Genomic DNA, 23899 nt, shown 5'->3' with positions numbered 1-23899 from the left:
GGAAATCACAAACTAGTGAAAGTGAATGTAATCTGCTTATTGACTTGTAAATGTGAACAGCACGATGTAGCAAAGAAAAGTTATCTATTCGGCATTTGTTCCAGTCCTGATAACTTTGGCTTTTGCTTGCATTATATGTAACAAATATACTTCAGCGTAAGCAGTGCTGTGGAAGGGTTTCATTTTTTTTTTCTAATGGACCATTAATTGTGGGTTTCATTGGAGTTTGCCTGTGAGAATCTAATTTCTTTTGCAGAGATAAATTTTGAGAACTTGACTTGTGCAACAAAAAGAGTTATGCAGTTCTCATCATGTGCAGTCTTTTCCAGGGGGGATATGTGTAAGTCAGTTGATTGACTCGGTGTATGTACCTGTAAAATATGCAGCTTATCAGACTAGAAAATAGGGTTGTGTCCATCATCACTTTCATGCTATCTATAGATTGCTCAAATTTTGTTGGCAAAACAACTTACCCAGCGATACGCTTGCTCCTGCTCAACACACGTCGGGCATGGACTTGGCAAAACAATGTATCTACATGTTTACGCAGTATTAGGCTGCGCGTCGTGCGCAACTGCAGAAGCGCTCACATATTGACGTTGTTGGACATTATACGCATGCCAGTGATCGATACTTGCGTTGTTTTGCCGTAGCAATAGCAATAGCGTGGTCACAGGTTATGTTGATACAGCAAAATAATGTATGTTTTGATTAAATGCAAATCATTCTAAAAATAAAGGGTCTTGTGAAATTGCATTCACTGTATTACTGCTACTATTGGTCCTAGGGTAAGAAATAAATTATTTAACAAAAACAGCTACGTCAGCTAGTGGGAAGAGTCTCTCACAACGTTTGATCTGAAGAAGCCAACAGACCCAGTAAGCGAAAGTCTCATCAAGAAAAGGTAATTTGCAACTGATCGTGACAAAATCAACTTTCAACCAGAAAAAGAGCTGTACAATGTAGGTTTGCGAAACTTCAAACTTGATTTACTGGAGATGATGTTGGATGTAGATACATTGTTTTGCCATCCCAAGGCCATTTTAGACCTGCATTGCGAATGATAAGGTGACGCTATCAGGCAAAAAATGGTGTTCTGCACATAATTGTATGCAAGACAGCTTCTTCCATTGTCCAACTCGGGATGAGGCATCACCTAAGTGTTTGCATCACAGATCTAAATTTTGCTCAATAGTTTCATGAAAAGCCAGATACACAGTACCTATTTTTTTTTTATTTACAGAAAAAAGATTGAAAGTATGGTACAGTATTATAACTATCAGTACACGCTTGCTATGATGTCATTATGAGATCATCAAAATGTGAGTGTTGACAGAGCTTCTATACCCATGTGAACATTTTTCCTGAACTCTTGTCATTTTGTGCCTGTAATATATTCGTTCATAGGATTGTTCCAGACACAAAGGCCTGAATTCACAAAGGAAGAGTGCATCAAGTCCATGGTTTAAATTAAATCCATGGACTAAAACAAGCACAAAATGGGTGTACCTTTCATACAGTGTATGAGCTTATCAGCATGCTTTCATAATTGGATGTCTGCTGGCAGGTGAAGTTTGTCATGCACATTAACACAGACAAAATTTGCATCATCCATGGGCTAAAATAAACTGCCTTTGTTAATTCAGGCCATAGATCTTTCTACTTATTCCTTGAAAATATTTGCAAATATTAGCAAAGTTCAAATTGCAGTTCTTGTCAACCTTTGTTTTCAGGTTGATTAGCAAATGCACAAACATACATGAAGGTAGAAGGATTTTTAGATGTTGTGGTATGAGTATTTTATTTTACAGACTTGATGTCTATTGCAATAGACTGTGGTGGCATGGAAGTTTGATATTAAACTTCCTCACTATTATGTTCAAATTTGAAGTATGCTGCATAACAAAGATCCGCCTTGACAACCAGAAGGCTTGCCTTGAGGTCTTCCCTACATGGAAACAACTGATGTTTGCAAACAAGATTGTTGAGTATTGAAATGTGTTTGGTATGTGTTGGTAGAATAGCTTGGTATTAGCATTCAAATGAAAACTGTCCATAGGTTTGACCGCAGCTGTAAACCAACTGATTACATTGTAGTTTTGCAAATTTGTATTTTATGAAGGCGAAAAAATAGACCTTATTTCTCACCACATTTTATCTTTCTGTGGTGTTGCACAATTCCTTGATATGTTCAGGAAAAGCAAAGATCTGAACTGCTAGTCACACTTTGCATATCAAACTGGGAAAGAGAATATTAGAAAATCATATGAAAGACCTGGTAGTGAGGGGAAACTTCATTCGCTGTCCACCAGTGTACATTCGAAAACCAGGAGTAGCACCCTTTTACCACATACTGTATACGCCGAATATTTCGCTAGGTTTTTATTTTCGCGAATTTCGTGAGTCGGGTGCTATTCGTGAGATTAAAGACACGCGAAAATATTGACTCTGATCGCGTGTACATTTCTCCGTTCAGTACAGGACTCCACGATCGCGAATTTAACCACTCGCGAAATATATGGCGTATACAGTACATGTATCAGCGAATATTTGTATCATACGCTCATCAGCAATTGCCAGCTCCAGTCAATACTGGTATTCTTCGGCAGTGTGTGTACATGTACTTGTGTAGAAATCGTTGTTAAAGCTGGACACAGTTTTTCCTTATGGGGATTCTCGAATATGTCTGGACCGGGTCAACCTTCCCACCCTGTGAATCCCCACGCTGCTAGGTCTTTAAAGGGGATGGCTAGTAACTGATCAGTGGGAATCAGTGGGAATGCTGGGGGATGATTGTTCCAATCTTTGTGGGATTCATTTAAGAGTACCTTATACGTGTATATCTATTGTTATGTGAAAATTATTTGCTTCAGAATGGTCTTATATTCAATTAATGTGCAGTTTAATGCCCTGTCACTGTACAGGCATGCTAACCTGGAAACATTAAACTGCACATTACTTGAATATGAGACCATTCTGAAGCAAATAATTTTCACTCAACAATAGTTACCTGGTATATAATGTACTCTTAAATGAATCCCACAAGGACTGGAACAATCATCCTCCAGCATTCCCACTGATTCCCACTGATCAGTTACTAGCCATCCCCTTTAAGATGTATAATGTGAATATATTTTTGCTTGGTATGCTTGGATTTTGGTAATAAATGAGATCAAAAAGAGACTGCTACTCTTACCCTTAATTGATTTAAGAATCAAGCAGAGTGAATCTGTAGTATAAATCTTGTCATCACTGTATGGTTAGTACAGTTTAGGTGAGATGCATAATGAACACAAATAGCATTAATCTTTGTATCCAGGAAGATTCAATGATGGGTGTGCTCTGATTTGGGACAAAGAGAAATTATAATCATGCTGTGCTGACCCTGTAAAGATCACACTAGTACAACTACAAAAATATGTGTAACTGCTGGATGCTGAGGAGATGAAAGTCAAATTGCTACCAACCCACCTGCTAGACTTTTCATTTGGGCAAGTTATGAAAAGGGACAAATGCCTGTTGATACTAGTAATACATGGAGGCTCCTCTTCCACATGGCATATGCACAAAACTTAGTGGCAAATTATTTTATGTAATAACCTGACACACGATTTTGTTTTGTTTCCAGCAGCAGCTTCAGGGGAAAAATGTAATTACCCTCAAGAGATCTGAAGATGCTCCCAATAACCTAGCTTTGGTAGATTTTAATCCAGGAATGTGGAGGTGTGGGGAAAAGCCAAATTGAGTGAAGAGTTCAGAATTTTGACATTGATTTGCCAAATTTTGTTTTATTTAGTGTTCTTTGCCAAATTATGGAATGAACTTACATTATTTTTTACCTTTTTTTAAAATTTTTATAAGGCACACATAAGCTGCAGTTTACAAATTACTTCTCATTAAGAAAATGCTGAAGCTGTTTTGCTGTTGATACTCCTCTTAAATAGATAACATTGGTTCATAGTAAATTGAAAAGTTCATTGGCTATGTCTATTGAATGAATACACGTGTAGTTCAGAGTATTCAGTCAATTCTGTACGTCATCATCTATGGTCAGTATTTTCTCCATTGTTTTGTGTTTGGCAAAACAAGCAAATACACAAAAATGTAAACTATAGCAACCACTAATTTCTTTTGCTCAATGTTGCAATTTAGGAGGCTGGCATATGTTGTATTGTGGGACAAGTATTTCACCTCTCACAGTATGCAGTATGTATGTTGCAGGTTAAACATCAATCGAACAAATGCAAAACGTGATGGTTAGTACCACCCCCCCCCCCCCCATGCCGTTATATCAAAATTTTCTTTAAAGCCGAACAAAGGATAATGTTGCAGCCTGAATTTTTATTTCGTTGTAACCGGAATTTTGTTATAATTCAGCGTTCCTTATAACGAGAGTTCACTGTATATGTCTGAACTCACTCTAGGGGAGAGATGTTTATTTTATTTACAGAAAGATTCAACACATTGACTACTTGTTTCACAGATTCACAGTCTATGAATACTTGTTGAAATTGGCCACTGCAGTGTATTTGCCATGTACTCATTCACAGCAGACTCCAAACCTGAATGAATTGCCTTGCGTTCCTCTTGAAGTGTTATGTATACTAAATATCTGTACACTGTATGTAGTTCTGTGACAGATGGCAAATAGTGTATGATGTTGTATTTGCAGAGTTGCCAACTCTGGTTATTGACCCAATAAAGACTTCATATTGCAGTAAAAACTGTGTGTTGTGTGAATCAATTTGTGATACAGAATCTGTACTCAGATAATTTGTGATCCAGATGTTTAATAAATTTTGGCTTTAGCCCCATGTTGTCAGAGTAGATTAGATTTTCAATAGTGAAAGAAAACAGTGATGTCTTATACAAACGACTTGTCCTCTTTTGTCGTGTGTTTTTGCTTCCTGTTTCCATTTACTACAATAAACACCTTTGTATTAATACAGATCAAATTGAAATACACTTGCTGTATTGCATTAGTTTCTGGCTCCACAAGTTTAATTTTGTTGTTACTTCCTGAAATGTCCAGTAGGCATATTTACATAAAAAAGGTCACAAACGTTCTCACTGTCACTGTGAGGAATCATTGATAAATGTATGAGGGGAGATTTGATCAATGGGGACCAGTGAAACCTATTTTAACAGTGATTTTTTTTTTTTTTTTCAATGTTAGTTTGCCATGTTAGCATGGGCAAAATGTTGGTGGTTGGCCTGTTTTCTTGCTTTTTTTTTTTTTTTTCTATGGGGGAGAGGGTTGCATGTATCGAGTCATTTCTCTACATATACCGGTAGCTCGCACGAATCCCCATGAGGAATGTCAAGCCCATTTCAAAAAGCTGTTTTAGGCTCTATGTTTCCATTTATACTGATGGCCTGCGACCTCCATTTACAGCTTCACATTGGAGCGCATTTGCAGCAGGCATCCTAGACCGTCCATTCATGATCCCAGCCACGTTTTTCAAACCATGTGAAATGGGTTTTCCTCTCTTTCTCTCTCTCTGTCTTTGATAATGGTGGATGATGTTATGATATGCATTAACATTTTCTCTGTAGGTGTATGGATGTGATAGTGCATCATCAACTTCTTGTGGCCAAGGAGGGGTAAAAAAAAAATGGTCCCCTCTAAAACTGCATCCTGTCTGTGTCTTTCTTTACCCCATCTAGCATGAAGTTCTGCCGTAGCCGTATCGCAGAAGCAGTGGATGATGGAGTCATTACAGGAAGTATCGATGGTAAGTTTTGTAGTGGAGTATTATAACCCCCACCCACACAGTGTGTGTAAAACTAGCTGTATACTATACAACTCGCAACTGTATGACTGACAGACTTTGGATGCGAAATAAATCACAGTAGCCTGAGAATAAACACGCTTGTTTATTTCAGATCCAAAGTCTGTCCATCGTATATTCATGAGTCGTAGAGTGTGCGGCGGGCTTGAGGGGTACTATAAAGAATCACTCGGAAATCGGGTGGATAATGGGTGGGGCAGGTGGGTAGGACTGTCGGGATATCCATTGCAAAGTCTTGTAGCTTGAACGGCTCCATCAGATTTTGAACAGTTGGCCGCAAATTAGCCATGTACTGGTAACCACTATTATAGGTAGCAATGGCTAGCACTTGTTCTATATAGCAACAACATTTTAAATCTTGTTACCTCGACAGTGTTCCAGTGCAGGGGTATTAATCGCCTCCAGTGATATCTCTAGTTTTGCCAAGGCAAACAACAGTACAAGTCTAATGGTTCCACTGGTGAAGGGGTGTGGAAAAGGAGAGAATTATCCTTGCGTATTCTTTGTAAGAAATGCATCAAAAGATGGCAGTCCAAGTCGGATGAGATCAAATGAGAGCCAAAATTATAATTGCATGAATCTTGGTTAAAATTTTTACCTTGATAATGATGTCTTGTGGAAAGTGACTATTTCTGTTATGCACCTAACACACAGTTTTATTTGAAGTCATTTCAAGAAATGTACACTGTAATTTCTTCTGCAATGCCCCAAAAGCTGTTGTCATTTCACTCTTCTAGATGACTTGAGTGTGTAATATTGGTGTCCTCCAAATTGCTTTCTAACACTATTGCTGGTACAGGGGAATCTCATTAAGATGGGAGGTTCTAAAAACGACAGCTCTTTCTATGAGGTGTCTTGCTAAATAGGGGTACAAATGAGTCGGAAACTGAGAAATCACCTTGTTATAAGAGGGTTATTATATGTGTGACTTTATAATGAGGTTCTACTGTATATATTATTAAGGGTATTTAGAAATTAAGCCCTCAGATTTTCATGTCAAACTTCATCACTCGGCAATGCAAAACAATGATTAATAGAGATGGTCACATTAGCTATATACTGGTACATAGTGAACTGTTATACAATACATGAAATTATAGATTACACACTTTTCATAAAACTCTTGGATGTCTGGTTTTGTAGTGTAGTTTGGAAGTGAAAGCCAATATGATGTGATGACTTACTTTTATAAATTCCTTGCATTCACTTGATATGGCATAGCTCTTACATACAGTGTAGGACACTACATAGGACAGTGGTGTATAGGATAAATGACATTGTTAATGGTGGTATTGAACACCCTGTGATATGAAATGCACATACAATGTAAGCTGGGGAAAGAATAGGGAATTGCGTATGTTACAGAGCTAGATAGCTAGAGGTATTGCTGATTATATTTTGTGGGTTTACGCATAGAGCAGTACCAGTGTACAATGTAACACCACAACTGTATGATGATGAACCCGGTTGAAGGCTCACATGTGGTGCCATGTTTACATCATCGTCATGAAAATTGTCTTGGAAATGGGTGTGGTTGAAGTTGGAGGCTTTGATGGGAGTAAAAGAGTAAAAGTAAGTTATTGTGACACACAGAGATTATATTGTCTAAATTTGTTCCGCATGGTGGTGGTTACGCATGTACTGTAACTTGTTTTGAATACCTGATGTGTAGATAAGAAGATAGCAGAAGAGAAATTCCTACAGGAGCAAAGATAACACAGTTATGCTGAAAGCCATCTATAAAGTAGGTATCGGTACATGTACATGTTATATACAGGGTAGGAATTCAGATCAGAATTTAAAATGCCACTGGTATTTGCTTTGTCCATTTATTTCTGAAGGATCCTTATCCCATACTTCGATTCAGGTCAGAAATGACACCAAACATTTCAAGACAATTTTATAGAAATTTGTACTTCTGAGAACAGTTTCCATGATAATGAGGTATAATGTTTTATATTGGTGCCATCCCCCCCCCCCCCCAAACAAACAGTTGTGACCAAATGCCTGTATGAAGTGATAGACCAGGTCCTGGGAGGTGCTCTGAAGCTGGACCATGCTGTGTCTGCATTCAGTGCTATTGTGGTAAGTACTAGTAGTATCGGCCTGTAACTTTAATTATTAACTTTATTTTTTTTTTTTAGATACACACAATGACATATGACATACGTTTCCTGACCTTGTAGGAGAGTCACTCTTACTGATCATAGGAGGTTAAGTGGAGGGTGTCTTTGAAAGTCGGTAACAGTTTTGACTAAGATTAAGAATGGTACTCGTTGTTTTCTCCATGATACTTTTAATTGAATAGATATTCTGTATGACCTCAGAATTGTCTTGCATATCCAAGGCAGAATGAGTTTGGACTGCTCTATTGGAAAACAATGAATACAGTATGCAATGGATTTGTAGAACTACCCCTCATTTAATGAAACAGAGATGAAAGTTACACGCAATCGAAGTTATAGGAGGTGTGCATTTATGTCATGACCAAGCATTATTATGTATGCGAGGTAATGCCACACACACACACACACACACACACACATACATGGTATATCTAGTTTGAACTTGATGTGCTATTGTATGTGAATTGCCATGCAAATCCCCATCAGATGAGGCGTTAACAGTATTTTATTATTATCCCTTTTTTTTTTTTGTCTCGGTCTCGATTAGACTTTACAATCACATACATGACTAGTTATGTCGCTTTAATTTTTTTTTATGTCATTGGTTTATGTTTGTGCCCTGTTGCATAAAAGATGAGATCGGATATAAGTTAGAATATCAAAAGCAAGTCTCTGAATTTCTTAATTCTGAGTGGCTGATTTTCTGACTTGCACTTGATTTTATGTAACAGAGCCCTGGATAAATACTTTACAAATGTACATGCCATCCTGTTCTCATTGCTGGAATGGGATGGGAATGCATTACTGCATACGCCAAATATTTCGTAAGGTTTTTATTTTAGGGAATTTTGCGTGTTGGGTGCTATTTGCAAATTTAAAAGTAACGGGTATGCGAAAATATTAACTCTGATCACGGCATGAATGTGACATGCACGTACACATTTCTTTGTTCAGTACTGTACTTCGCAATCACAAATTTAACCACTGGCGAGATTGTCAGAAAGTCTTGATTTGCGAAAAATTGGACTCGCTAAGTATATGGTGAATACAGTATGTTATATAAATTTGCAGAACTTCATAAGGTGTTATTGTTGGAATGTAGGTTCATGCTGGCTACTCTGACCTCTTGACTCTCCCCTTCCCTTGCAGGACATTCACCCTGGTGTCTCCTCAGTCTTGGCTGATGTCTTCCACATCAAAGGTAGGTTCATCTGCCGGAGATTTCCTGGGGAAAAGAAGGCATACTCTCCTTGTACCCATAGAGAGCTCTCAGCTTCTTGCAAATACTTGAAATATTGCGACAGCTGGCTGAACAAATTGAAATGAAGTGGCAATCCGTTTTCATATGTTGTGGAGTTTATATTTACCGTGAGTCAGTTGTCATCCGACTAAACTATACATCTGGTTTAAAAAAAGAAAGAAAGGAAAAAAAATGAAGAGCATTTTTTAAAAATTTCCAATTTTTAGTAGCAAAGTTCCACAGCAAATATATGTCTCAATTCAGCAGAACACCAGTAGATGTTGTGCATTCAAATCTATCACATACAAATGTACCAAAATGATTTCCTATTCACTGCAAAATCTCTGTATCACAATGCATTGCTATATTTATGCACACAGTTCTGCGAATGATTTCACATAATAATATATTTGTGAACATGCACAACATTCTACACACTTGAATCTCTTGAGAATAGAAAGTAAAATTGCCAAGTTGTGCGATAACATGTTCTTTGTAATATTTTCTCTATCACATAGATCTTGAAACCATTGCAAGAGATGACACATCATCCAGGGACACATATATTGCACTCCTGGGAGCCTGTACAGTAAGTTTCAGCTGCTACATCATTTGCAAAATACCAGTCTTGTACAGACATTTGTTGAATAGAATTTAAAAGTTAAAGTTGGGATACATGTGCATAGTGGCCTAGTAGTTCAGTAGCATGAAGTACCTTTTGGGAATGTTTGTGTGTTTTGTTTTGTTTTTAACTTTATAACCCTATAAAAATCTGACATACTCATTTGCTTATTCCCTCTCATGCTAGTTCCGATCTACAGATTAACATGTATAAAATTGAGCTGCTTGATAAAGAGGGCACCTACCTTTAAAGCTTCATGCTATGAATTCATATTGTAATCATGATAATGCACCAAAGCTATTGAAGACCTTGCAGCATGGGGATTTGTGGAGTGGGACGGCTGGCCAGATTTCGATATACAGTCAAACCTGTCTATAGCGGCCACCCAAGGGAGACGGAAAAAGTGACAGTTATAGACAGGTGGCCGCTATAGACAGGTAATCCAACTTTGTGTGCATTGCTTACATGTACATGTATCATCATTGTAGCCTTACATTTACATGTATGTGTGTACGTATGCACACACCGCGTGTTTCATGCATTTAATCATGCCGGTATATGAGATTGTTGCACAGTAGCATGTATAATGTCGTGAAGAAAGCTTAACACTAGTACATTATTATGACTGAATGAGGGATGAATGCAGTGGCGGCGATCACTGAACGTTGCCGCACGGCTACAAAGCAGAAAAACACGCTGAATTATCGGCTTGGCTACGGCTATATTGGGTTTTTTGGCCGCTATAGACAGATTAAAATCTACCGCGGGGAACAAAATTTGTGGCCGCTGGCTGCGTTAGACAGGTGGCCGCTATAAACAGGGTCTTTAACAAGGCTTTTCTCTTGGGGGGGATTTTTCAGTGGCCGCTATAGACAGGTGGTCGCTATAGACAGGTGGCCGCTAAGGCAGGTTTGACTGTATTTGATAATCCCTGTGATGAATTGTGTACAGCTCTATCACTGCTCTCTATGTAAGTACACACACAGCGGCAGAATCTTGACAGGAGTCGAGCATTACGGATGACCATGCGCTTCGATGCACATATTTGCTGACCTTTACTAGTTGTAGTTTTGTTTGTACCTCAGTGGGCAGTGAATGAATCGGACTACCCATGAATTCCCATGCTACCGGGTCTTTAATTCTTGCTTGGGGAGGTGGTGTTTTGCATTCTGTACTTTATATATATTGACAAATAGTGCATGCTTTGTGTTTCATCATGCCAAGCTCTTCATAACTTAAATTAGTAATTAAGCCCACGTATAATCATATCTCACTGAGGCTGAAGGGCTAAATGAAATGAAATGATACTATTCAAGGGTTATGATACCTTAGTGATGCATGCATATAATGCAGTATATTGCATTGAAGGTCATGCACTGTTTGTGTAATGTAACACATTGTGGGAGAGGGATACAAAATGACTTGTGAACTCTGCACCTACCACATGCAATGTACATCATTGCGATCCTGTGATGATAAAGATGAGTTATCTATGCCTATTGTGTTGCAGGCATTCTTGGATAGTGGGTTGCTCAAGGAGAGACTAGACAACGACACACTGGAAACAGTGGGCACCCTCACCAACAAGCAGGCCTTCACTCAGAGATATGTGCGTCTCAAGACAAAGCTCTAGTATGTGAAACTTTCAAAAGCTTCATTGTCCCCAATCCAACCTCCACTAGTCATGCCCCTGACTGTTGTGGCAGAATGCACATCTTGTAATCAGTTGCCCGGTATAAAGATGAGATGGAAAGAAGTAGCTTCAGCTCAAAGTTGACCATTATCTTTGCAATGAATTCAACATTTCTACCGTCATTTTTTGTGAGATTCTCTGTAATATTGTAAGAGCCATCCACTGCCACCATGATTGTACAGGTGTGTTTCAATCATTTGACAATTTTTAATCTGTTTAACACACATTGGGGAGCTTCTGAAGATTTGGTATGAATATAGACATTTAATAGTAAAAGAAATGATTGTACAGGTGTGATTTATTAGTTATTTATTAAAGATGATGATGATACTTTCTTGAATGTTCACTAGATTGGATAATATGCTTCAGACAATATAAGTCTTTCTTAGAAAAGAAAATGTAAGCAGAAATGCTACTACAGAACAGGCTTCTACCCATTGTGAGATTTGTGCCCGGATGTCTTTGCCTGTACATTAGCAGTAATAATTGACTGTAAGTAATACCTTTCTTTGTGTGCCTTTCAGCTACAAACAGCAAAAGTTCAACCTTTTACGAGAGGAGAGTGAAGGGTTTGCCAAGCTAGTATCAGACATCACTCAGGTCACAGTGGATCCCTCTATGAGTCACCAGGTATCACGGAACATCAAAGCTCTTATAGGTGAGTGGTGGTGAGCTGACATATAAACCCCTCAAATAAAGTCCTACAATTCCAGTTTGATGTATCATATTTCTCTTAAAACTGCATAATTTCATTCAAATGTGACATAAGAAAGCCTGATTAAATTTCTTTTCAATTATAACTCACTTCAGTGGCGGATCCAGGCGGGTGAGCACCGGGCGTGCGCCCCCTTTAATTTTCGTTAAAACAAAAGAGTTTGAGTATGACGAAAGGTGAAATGTGAAAAATTGCAAAATAGAGCACACATGTTATGTCAAGCAGTATAATCCCCACTTGTTTTGTCTTTTCATGGAAGGTGTGTGCTTGAATAGAATGCATCGTGAGAGTATCATTACATTCCTGGCTTCATTATCAATAGCAGAATTGTTGTGACTGTTCACTTTTGATCTCTCCCCATACTCGTCTTTTTTTTCCCCACACATTCCAGGAACATCCAGTCATAATAAGTGAGGTTTTATTTTAACCTGTTGAAGACAAGTCCTCTGAGTATACTTGGGCAGGTGTCTATGGGAAACATGATATATAGCAAAATTCGTCTGTCCTTAACGGGTTAAAGATAATCAGGCTTTTTTATGATGTCATATTTAATGAAGATAATATCGATGTAAGACAAATATTAACATATCAAATTTCAATTGCAGAAGTTATTTTGAGGGGTGCATGTGTTAAATAGGGCAATTTGTCAATCGCTTCAATGACATCTACAGCGTAATTTGCTTTCAATACTATACTCAACAGAAGTTAGTCCAATTCAGTGCCACAGAGAAAATCCATAAGGACCATGCCAATCTGTATGAACAAATTCAGACTAACAGAGGGACATTATTTTATTCAAAGATTTCATCAGCTTTCCAACTCATGAAAGTTTTTTTTTTCTTTCCCCCTGAAGAGAGAGAGTGTGTGTGTGTGTGGGGGGGGGGGTGGTTTGTAGTGCTTAAATTAACGTTCGTATGGAGGTAATCTTTCACATAGCTTTAATAGTTGCTGGATGTTTGGGTTGAACTTGTAGTTTTGCTTGAAGCATATTTTGTTCTCGGCTGGATTGTTTGTAATATTTACATCAAATTACCCCCCCCCCCCAAAAAAAAAAAAAAAACAACAACAACAACAACAAACAAACAAAAACACACATACACACAAACCCCCCCCCCACAAACCCCCCCATAAACAAAAACAAAAACAATAACAAAACAAAACAAGTAACTAACAGCCAATATCAGTTCATATATATCTGTCAGAACAAATGCTTGTCAATGACCATAACTGCATTTTTTGCTTCTGTATGTCTTTTTTTTTTTTCTGTGGGAGGATGAGATGGGTTTTGGGATAGGAAGGTTGTCATGCCTGTGATCGTGTCAGGATCTTTTGAAATGTTTGATGTGTGTTGTCTGTGCACAGGTGGCTTTGATTTGGATCCAAACCGTGTGCTGGACATCATCTTAGAGGCGTTTGAGACGGCTCCGGATCTACACAACTTCTTCGTACCTCTTCTGCAGTCATATATGTGTGATCCTCTCACTGTCTGTCAGGTGCTCGGATTCAAATTCCAGTTTTACAAGGTGAGAACTCGAGAGAAACGTCTCCAAATGTTTTGTGAATATTCATAGGCCCCATCCTATTGAAAGATGTGCAATTTTGCTGAATTCATCATCTATCACCGCATTCAGATGATCCCACGCTTCGCTGGGAATGTCCCGTTTGCCAGGACTTTTCCCGGCAATCCCAACGTGTGAATGCTCAGTGGGACATTCCCCACTCGCCTGGCAAACTTGTCGAGTCTGGCAACAAAATTTTGGCGGGGGACTGACCTTGATCTCTTGCGCAGCTGTTTTACTCACAAGTGCACATCCTTGAAATGTGGCGAAGAACCATTATTTGCAATCGCGCACCCTACAGCACCACGTACGGTGATCTAACACACAGTTGAAACCACCAGCTGTGATTTTTTCCCCCTTTCAGCGAGGGATTTCAGTGCACAGACAAAATCTTTGTGGAATGGGGGTATAAGTTCTTGCTACATTAAATTATCTCCCTTTTTTAAATACACCACAGTTTGATAATTGAGTTAATTTCCTACAGGCATAGCATTGATTTTTGACACAGTATAACATGTTCCAACATACATGCTATTTTCCAGGAGGAGAACATTGCGACCCCCAAGTCCCTACACAAGGTTGCTGCCCAGTTGCTACAACACAGGCTTGTGGAGCTGGATGATCTCTACCCCCATGTGAGTTGATAATGTACTGTCTTCTAGATGTCAAACAAAGAGCAAACTTCCATAAATAAGTGTTAAGAATGAAGGGAAAGGGACTGAGAAAGGAAATTTTTTTCTGATGATTGTTTTCTCTTTAATTTCTAGGGTGAGATGAAGTGTAGGTGTTTGTATTATGCCTATATTTCCATTGTGTCAATTACGAAGCTTAGCTGATCTGAGTTCATGTATCTGTTGAAATGATTATTGCCGCGTATCTCTTAAAAGTTTAAGGAGAACCAGTCAAGATAACTGTGAGGTAATTTTCACATGGATGACATGCAGACATACCTACTTTTCTGCACCTTTATTTTTTTTTTTCTTCCTTGGGAATGTTCATTAAATCTATTGTCTTCTGCTCAACTAGTATGATGATGTTAGGGTAGAAATAACATTTTCTCCCGTAGTAGTAACAGGGAGTGGCATGTACAGAGTTATACATATTTTGGAGTGCTTGTCTAATTTTCAAGCTGTCAAGAGTATGAAATCTCTCCCAACTATACTGTGTGGTATGTATACATAATGACATATCCACGTCTTATCTTTGAATGAATGACTACTTGTCACCTAGGAGCAAATGCCTTTTAAGCACTTAGCAAAATTGGGTCAGCGTGTCTTCGTCTCTTGGAGCATGATTCTGCAATGAATTTGGATTTCCTCTCCCCGTTGCAGCTAGCTCCATCTGATACTGACATCTCCAAGTCTCACAAGCAGGAGATCATCGACGCCCGGCAGTTTGCCCGCAAGATGAGCATGGCCGTGCTCGTCGACAAGGACGAGAAAGACGAGAACAAGGACAAAGAAAAGGAGAAAGATGAGCAGGTTAGTTTGAAGCACCTAGAAGAGACTTGTTGATTCACATTTCAGAGTAAAGTAAACCACCTATAATTTGACCATAGCGCCATCCAAAATTTGACTAGCGGCTACTTATCAATCCTACGCTTTTGCTTGCAGTCAGATTTTGGTACAGGAGGTCGAACCTTGGTGTGAGTATTTTATTTGTTTCTAGATATGTGGTGTTGAAAGGGGCTTGTATTTTGGCAAGACATTCACGGCTTGTAAGGTGAAGATTTGGTTTGTCATGAAACACATCTTTCTTCAAGTTGCTCTTGTATTGTATGTATCTTAGGATGGCTGTGATCCACAGGTTAGTATTTCAGTTGTATGTATTTGTGTAAAGGAGTGTGTGAGTATGTATGTTACATGTAGGTGAGTGTGTCTTTGTGTTTGTTGAATCCCTGTCTTTTGCTGAGATACTACAGTTATGTTGGGCAAAAAAAAAAAAAAAATGTAGGTATGCATGTATCTGTACTTGTATGTTTGCATTCAAATATGTGTGTATATTGATACTTGCACAAGTAGAGTAATTATCCTGGTTTGAGGTATATTAACACTTTTGTGACATTGTAAAATCTGCCACCCTCTCAGGAAGAGCCAAAAGAAATGAATTGATTACTAATAGTGTGAATTAGACAAATGCAACACACTCAACATGTGGGGCACCAATAATTAAAGCACAATGGCAATTTGCATGGTCAAGAGTGACCAGTCAGTGGGCAGTGGGCATATACCCGTGCCAAAATGTATGGAAAACTCCAAGTATTTTTCATGTCAACTGATACAATTGGAAACATTATTTCGAAGAGACCCATATTCTGCAACCCGTTCAACAGAGCATCTGATGAATGTGCAGGTTCATGCACACACACCAATGAATAGGTACAATTTGTATAATAGATTTGATAAATAACTATAAATATATTAATGTGCACTATATACATAGTAACAGGGTTTACACTAAAAAAATATATAACAAATACACTGATAAATACAAATGACGGTTGAGATGTCATTAAAAAAAGTACTGTGAGTTCTTCCTAATGTTAGTACATTGCACTTAAATAAGAGGAAATTGGAACATTGTAAGACAAAGAAAAATCATATGTATCAATTTGATTCAATCTTTCTTTCTGATTCAATATAAAGATATAAAATACATGTGAATATGACCACGTTGTACAAAAGTGTAGATATAAAACAATGAAAACATTGACAAAACAAGGAAAGATTATGAAAAAGAGAAAAAATGAATAGGGAAAACAGATATGTGATGTTGTAGATTGGCGTGAGGAAAATGGTATATTTTTTCAAATATGCAAACCCAACTAAGTGTGCTTATCAAAATTAAGAACATTGATGCCCTCCCGGATAACAGTTTGGAATTATGAAATCAATGAATAATGAACATTCACTGGGAAAAGAAAAAAATCTGACCATGAAAAATTTCATTGTAATGTCAAAGAATGTGCAAATACATTTGGTATGTGAAACACAAGATGAGAATCTATACATACCATGTTCTTCTTTGGTTTATAAAAAAGGAATTGTGCTGAAGTTAAGTGAATAGACTGGTGCTCTTACTCATTTAGTCAATGATGCAGAACTGACATGTGAAATCAACCTCCTCGATCTCTTCCATTGTCGTGCTAACAAGCTCTGAGCATGCAACATGAAGCCAGTGCCTACAGTGGTCACATCCCACCCATTCTGCCTGTTTTGCGATTAGTCAGGAAAGACATGCGATGGTGATGACGAGCCTGGTGTACTCTCTTTGGTCTGTAGATTTGAAGACCCTGCGAAATTTGGTGGAGCAGTTGTAGCTGAGCTTGTCCCGGCAGGTTGAGAAGAGATCAGAGTCAGTGGGATAACCAGAGCCTCTTTGAAGAGCTTGGATGCTGCCACCTTCTCACGATTGTACTCTCCACTGAATTGGTAGAGAGCTATAAATCTGAAGCCACGTGAGTGTGCTTTGGCTTCATCTCCACCCAGGCTTTCGAGAAGATGCTTGTGAAAACGGCTTTGGTTGGAATCTGGCCTGGATGTTTGTCTTTCCAGGCAGACTGTGCCTTTTTGTAGGACTTCTTCAGGGGGGCGAACACTATGGGATCTAGAGGTTGTGTGACATGCGATGAATGTGGATGCAGTGGATAGAGAATTATTCCATTCTCTGTGCAGAATTCATCCACATGGTGATTTATCTGGCTTGCGTGGTTGTCAACCCAGGTGCCTGGTACTCCCTCAAGAGGTTTCCAGTTGCGAGAAGCTCGCTGCCTAGTGTAAATGATGAAAGGTGGGACGAACTTCCAGGAAGCGGAGGTTGCCTCCGGAGTAGTCAGCATTGTCTTTCTTTGTTGTCGGTGTAAAAGCTTATTAGACGAACTTGGAACCTTTCGTGCCTTTATAAGAGGGTGTTGCTTTTAGGGTGATCGCAAACCCACTTTCGTCAGCATTCCAGATACGGTCGGGGCAATCGAGGATGCTTAACTGGTTCTCCTTCTCCAGATAGTCGTGGAGACCTCTTAAGCCAGTTGTCCAGTCTGTCTGTGTTCAGAAAGGCTCTCTCCATACCCAGGCTCTGTGGCATTCTGAATGACAACGTTGGATTTCTTGCCATGAAATGCCTGAATCATTTGTTTCTGGGCTTGTCATTCTTGAAGGGGGTCTCCCTCTTTTCATGTTTCACAATGGCCTTGGCCATCTAGAAAGTAAAAGAAAGTGAGCAGAAAGTACACAAAGAAAATGAAGGAAAAACTAGAGAGTCTGATAACATTATTTCAAACATTTTCTTTTCTTTTTTTTTTTTTTTTTTTTTTTTATTGATTTTCAAAAACAAATCATACATAACATTAAAACAATCAAAGCAAAAAATAAAAATAAAAATAAAAATAAAACAAAACAAAACAAAACAAAACAAAACAAAAAAAGCAGCCATACCAAGTATTTCACAAATAGCAGTTGTCACCCATTTTCACAAATCATCTTAAAGCAAAATAATGTAGGATTACGAGAGATGTCCCAAGCAAACCGCCGACAAGCCCGCGAACATGCCAGGCGGACCGCCGCTCAATCCACCAGCACCAATTCAGGCCCCTGGCAGACTCCATTCTTTATTCGAGTGTTACATTTTTAGTTAAACATGACAAATCATCCACCCACAGTTACGATACTCTTTACTCGACCCTTCTTTCTTCATACACTTACGCAAACATGCATACCCACACACAATAATCAATATACAAAATGGAATCTGCCCACAGAGCCGATCGGGTTAGGCCGGAATAGAGAGAGCAGCAAACCCACCCAGCAGGCACACAAGGCCACCAACGGAAAGCCGGAGTCATTCCCGAAACCTGCTGGCAGTATAAACTGTATGTGACTCGCTGGAATGGAAGACAACCTAAAACAGCATAAACCATGTAAACAAATTTTGCATAATACTAATACAAAACCAAAATAAGTACATGTATGTACTATTGTACATAACATTCTTTCAGGTTTAACAAATGATAAAATATCTCAACATCCATGTACCTACAATCTTAGTACAGTATACTAGTAGTAATCTAACTTACTAGTAAGGGAACATTAAGGCAGTCCTTCTGTCTCATGAAAATTTGTACCCCATCCACATTAAGTGTCACTAACATGACACATACAGAACATGTACAATTTGTACTAAGACTATGAAAAATTGTGTTACATTAAAAAAAATATATATAACTTATTGAAGATGAGGGGTTTCAATTTATAGATAAAGATACGAATACATGGCTACATGTATTTGACAATAACAATTAAGCTTTCCTCTTTAACTAATTAATACAATGTCCCATAAAACATCATCCACAGACCTGTATGGGCAATGTAGCCTTAAAAAACAAAAAAGCTTTTGAATCACCCAATTCCACAGAACAGATAAAATAACCAACTTCTTGAATTATACATAATACAAAATTATGGCTGATTCTGCAGAAACATGTAAAATACATACACATATACCATCTTTTATGCATATAAAATGTGTCATGTCATGTAAAAGCATTCTTCATTGAAGAAAAGCAAACTATAGAATGCTTATATTTGCTTGCAGCTATTCAAGTCATCTATCTTTTGTCATTTATCTCTCATTGTGTATACACTGTCATGCCATGTCTATGGCATGGTCTGCAAAATAAATCAAAACAGGAAAGAAAGAAAAAGAAAAAGAAATCAATACTTGTTTAATTTATGAAATGTATTACATATATATATAAAGAGAGATAACAAATAGAGAGAGAAGGAGGGAGAGAGAGAGGCAAATCCCAGATGATTGTCTAGACCCCTGTCTTATTTCTAAGTATTTTCATTTCAGGTGTTACTGTATGCATGACAAATGACATTTGTTTACAATATACCTGTAGACGGTTATATCCGTGTACTCTAAGGATATACCCTACATAAGTAATGGTCAAGTCCAGTAGAGAAATGCAGATGGTACATATTTATATGTGCTTATTTATTAAGTCTTTAGGAATAATTTATATACAAAGATTATGATACCTTGAATATCACTGTAATACGCTACATATTTAAATTCAAGATATTTAGGATTTAACAAAATAATAATTAGGAAGCTATTTAGAATCTTTATAAGAGGCTAGGTTTTGTTATAAGTGACATAAATATTAGAAATCAGGAATAAACAAAATAATAATTAGAAAGTTTGTCAGAATCTTTATAACAGGCTAGGTTACAACTGCAACAGCTGGTGCCATATGATGAGCATGCATAATGCTTGTGATGAATGCACATGTGATTGATATGGCATGAGCCGTATGCGTGTTCTGTACCGGAATATGGGCCCTCTATCACACTGTGCGGCCTCCCCTCAGAAAACCATTTATTGTTCATTCCCATGTTTCCAGAGATTTGGGGATGACAGGCACTTGTGCTCTCTCGCATCCAGTCAAATTGACCTCCAGAACCACAGAATATTCGCTTTAGAATGATCTAGGTATGTCTAACTATGCCTTAAATTACCAATTACTAGTAGTACTTCGCGATCTTACCGACATGAGAAGTTATCCTTGGGATCTCAATTTGTTTTTGCAGCTAAAAAGCTTTGCATGTGCCCAGTTCCACGTACATACATTGTAGAACAAGGCAAGATCTCTCTCGTGTTGATATGGTGAGCGTACCTTCAGGGCTCGACCTTAATTTTTTTTCTAGGAAGCCAGCCGGGCTCCTCAGGGACCTTTTTAGGGAGCCAAACTGAGTTTTAGAGAGCCACGTTTCCCTCAGTCACAACAGGGAGGTGAGACTATCCTCTCACCTTCCTGGTCACAATCAGCAATAGAGGTCTATTACATGTATTAACCTGTTCGAGAAGATAGTTTAGATATAACAGGCATTATTTTCTCCAGACACAAGCCGGAGATACCTGGTTCTTAGTCTCTAACGGGTTTTAGCACAGTCACAGTGTGTGTGTGCGTGCGTGCGTGTGTGTGTGTGTGTAGGTGTTTTGTGTGGTCCCTCTCCCATTCCCTTGTGTAATTTCTTACCCTGGTCTGTTCATAATTATTGTCTTTCTTTCTCGGTTCTTCTTTTTTTAGCTGCAAGGTGTGGGTTGTTTTATGTAACGCCCTTGTTGATTGATCAGCAGAGCTGCCAACCTTTGGAAGCACAAATCCGTACTCAGCAGCTCCAAAATCTGTATTTTTTCCATCTCCCTCTTTTTGCCATTTTGAATTAAACTTGTCGACTTATAAGGCCTACAAGCTCTTTAACATAACATTACGACACATGCCGAAGTGTCGAGCTGGTCACCAGCACGATAAAGAATCCAAACTACGCAATGTTCAGCGTTATTGCTTTCTCTCAATGCATGTGTACAAGACTACAAGTGTATGTATGTACCTCCAGAAACTTGCTGGGTTGGTTATGGAAGCTTCCACTATCTAGCAGGGAAGGGGGATGCTTTCATCTTCTCAAGAAAGCTTCTGTGTGAGTGAATGCAAAACTCTGTTCGGTGTTTCCAACTATTGTTTACTATAAAACATAATCATGCGTTGTTTTCAGGCTTTTTAATTTTACTGGATTTTAAACATCAATATTTTCCGAAAGTACCGGTATTCCAATTTCTCTTACCCTGACTGGAATCGGAAAGTCTGCTATAACGATGATGGCAAAATGCCGCGCTGTGTGTGGTTGCGCCAATGTGCAAACACGTGGTTGTACTTTCAAGTTTAAAGGAATGCGCCATGTGCTCCTGCCTATAAGAGGTTACTGCAAGTTCGATGGATCGAATGTGCCATAGCTGAGCTGATGGCTTGTTTACGGTATTTAACATGCAGTTTACATTCGATACGAAGAAGTCATTACGTCTTTCACGAGGAAAAACATACAAAACAAACAAAAAAACACCTACGAACGAATGTTGATAGCCAAAACTTTGAAAAGTAATAAGCAGTTATGATGAGCATGAACTGAAATTAATTGTCATGATTTTGCTGTCTAACCATGTGATGACTGCATCTCATTGGACCTACTCATAGTGAATTTGTCTGGGCATACGAGACCTTTTAAGTATTTCTGTGATTGCCTTTTTAATTGACTGATTAATCGATCCTTTTTTATTGTTCAGGGAACATAAGATATTTGATGAAGTACACTATATTCGACTGATGTTTCCTGCTATGCGCCAAAAGAAAGGCTATAAAATTGTAGAATCACGGTATCTTTGCAATGATTCCTTTAATTCAACTAATGAGCTGGTTCTTCGATCGATATTTCCAGGATATTTACACGCTGTTTATTCCAGTGCGCGCATTCTTTCGTCTGGCACGCACCTGGGTGTGGCACCTGCTTTTGTGGAAATTTCCACAAGGGGAGAGGGGTGGGTGTCAAGTTTCTTCGAGCCGAAGAGACTGCGCGCACGTATTCAGTATTTCACAATCTCTTCGCTCTAATTTATTGTAATTCATGCTTTCTCGTTATTCTGTGCTGATATTTTTTTTTCTCCGAAAAGCCATGCGTTATTGCTCTTACTTTTTAACTGTGATCTCTGGTATTATTTCGGTTGATTCAGAAACCTATCATTGTATTCTATCTTGAAATGTTGGTTCGAAGTTTCAATGCCTAATTCAGTACCGTTCAGCTATTTGCCACTACCTGAACTACTGCTACCACTCTTGCGATTAAAAAAAAACCAAACACTCAACAGCCACTATACAAATCTTGCCTGTAAAGTAATTATTTCAGCACTGTAAAATATCACAGCTCTTCTTACCTACTCTTTCCTCATGACTTTCGTTACGAAGGTTGGTAGATCGTGGATCTTTTTGTTGTGAGGTGTATGTAATTTCTTTTTTTTTTATCATTCTTTGGAGGGGAAAGAAGAGTAAGGGGGAAGAAGAATAAGAGGGAAAGTGAAATAAAACGAACGGCACGTACGCTCAGCAAGTAGTAAGCCGTCTTTAAATTTTATACCAGCGTAGTTTTCACCATCACCATCAGACACCACTCAGATCATTTTAGCCTTTTCCTATCAACATTAAGAAACACGCACAGTCCCTCGAGATAAATACCGAGGAAAATAAATAACAAATACAATGTATCAACACCTCCCAACACAAATATTTAGAAAAGACAACACACGTCGCTTCGATTCGAAAAAGTATTGCAGCAAAGCGGAGAAATCGCCGTTACGAAAATAACAGTGCGAGACACTTGAAAGAATTGTTTAAATATTTCAAAGTATAAAGGGAACGGATAAAGTGATATAAAAAGGAAGAAATCGTACCAAACGAGGTGTGAGAAACGACAGAAATAGAACGATAAGTTTAGTAGTAGGATTAGGCCCTAGCAAAAGTTTGCAGCACCGAAAGCTACGCGAAAATTAATACACATTGGAAACTCTGTATTGCGACGAGATCCTTGGGATCGTCAATAAACGATACAAAACAAAGGAAATTAATTCATTTTGACCGGAAAATAGTTTGTTACAAGTATTCTGTTATATGAGATCTCCTTTAATAGGCCTAGAAATACATCGAGTTTCCACGATACTCGGGAAAGAAAGTTCGAACGCTTTTCACCTGCACATTTACTGCAGTGCTCATCAATACACGAACAGAAACTCACCTCTTCCTTGCAGAAAAATGATGCAATAACGTTACAAAAAACACACACAACATTCTAAAAATCATTTCGTACTTGGGAGGCAAGGGAAAAGCGGAAGAAGTAGAGAAAAAGAAGCAGACATTGCACAACGGAGTGCTTCTACCCCGACTCAACACGAAATAGGGTACTGTTTATAGTGGCAGCTGGCTACAGTGTGTAGCCTAGCTACTATACTCACGCTCCCCAGCCGGCCACACATGGGGATACCACGGCGATCGATGTAAACATCCAGGGTCCGTAGGCGACAGGGATTCAGGCGCGCGAGGTTCCGTTCGGTGTACACAGTACGCAAGCAGCGAATTGCATGTGCGCACACTACTGTATTCTATAATAGAAGATACGAACACACACACGTCGGGCACACACAGACACACACACATGCGGGCAACGTGGGCCGGCTGGAGAATGAAACATGTTCAGTGTGTAGTCTAATATTGCAATTGCAGGGATAATAACTTCGAGCGTCAGGGCTCGCTGCGCGCCGGGGCCGCTC

The 23899-nt window shown here is 38.7% G+C and overlaps 1 protein-coding gene across 1 annotated transcript in view; it reads left to right on the top strand.

Moving 5' to 3' along the window:
• The window catches only part of LOC140235007 (THO complex subunit 2-like), a 56481-nt gene that overhangs the window by 4149 nt on the left and 28433 nt on the right, over nt 1-23899 (top strand). Inside the window, exons 2-10 of the mRNA XM_072315043.1 lie at nt 5668-5735; nt 7786-7877; nt 9068-9119; nt 9677-9747; nt 11291-11412; nt 11998-12131; nt 13551-13711; nt 14290-14382; nt 15079-15228. Of these exons, the coding sequence (XP_072171144.1) occupies nt 5668-5735; nt 7786-7877; nt 9068-9119; nt 9677-9747; nt 11291-11412; nt 11998-12131; nt 13551-13711; nt 14290-14382; nt 15079-15228 (943 nt within the window). The remainder of the gene's footprint in view (nt 1-5667; nt 5736-7785; nt 7878-9067; nt 9120-9676; nt 9748-11290; nt 11413-11997; nt 12132-13550; nt 13712-14289; nt 14383-15078; nt 15229-23899) is intronic.

Source organism: Diadema setosum, chromosome 11, assembly GCF_964275005.1.
Source record: "Diadema setosum chromosome 11, eeDiaSeto1, whole genome shotgun sequence".
NCBI classification, from domain to species: domain Eukaryota; kingdom Metazoa; phylum Echinodermata; class Echinoidea; order Diadematoida; family Diadematidae; genus Diadema; species Diadema setosum.
The sequence above is the reverse complement of the archived record's forward strand: the minus strand, read 5'-3'. Positions and strand labels throughout refer to the sequence as shown.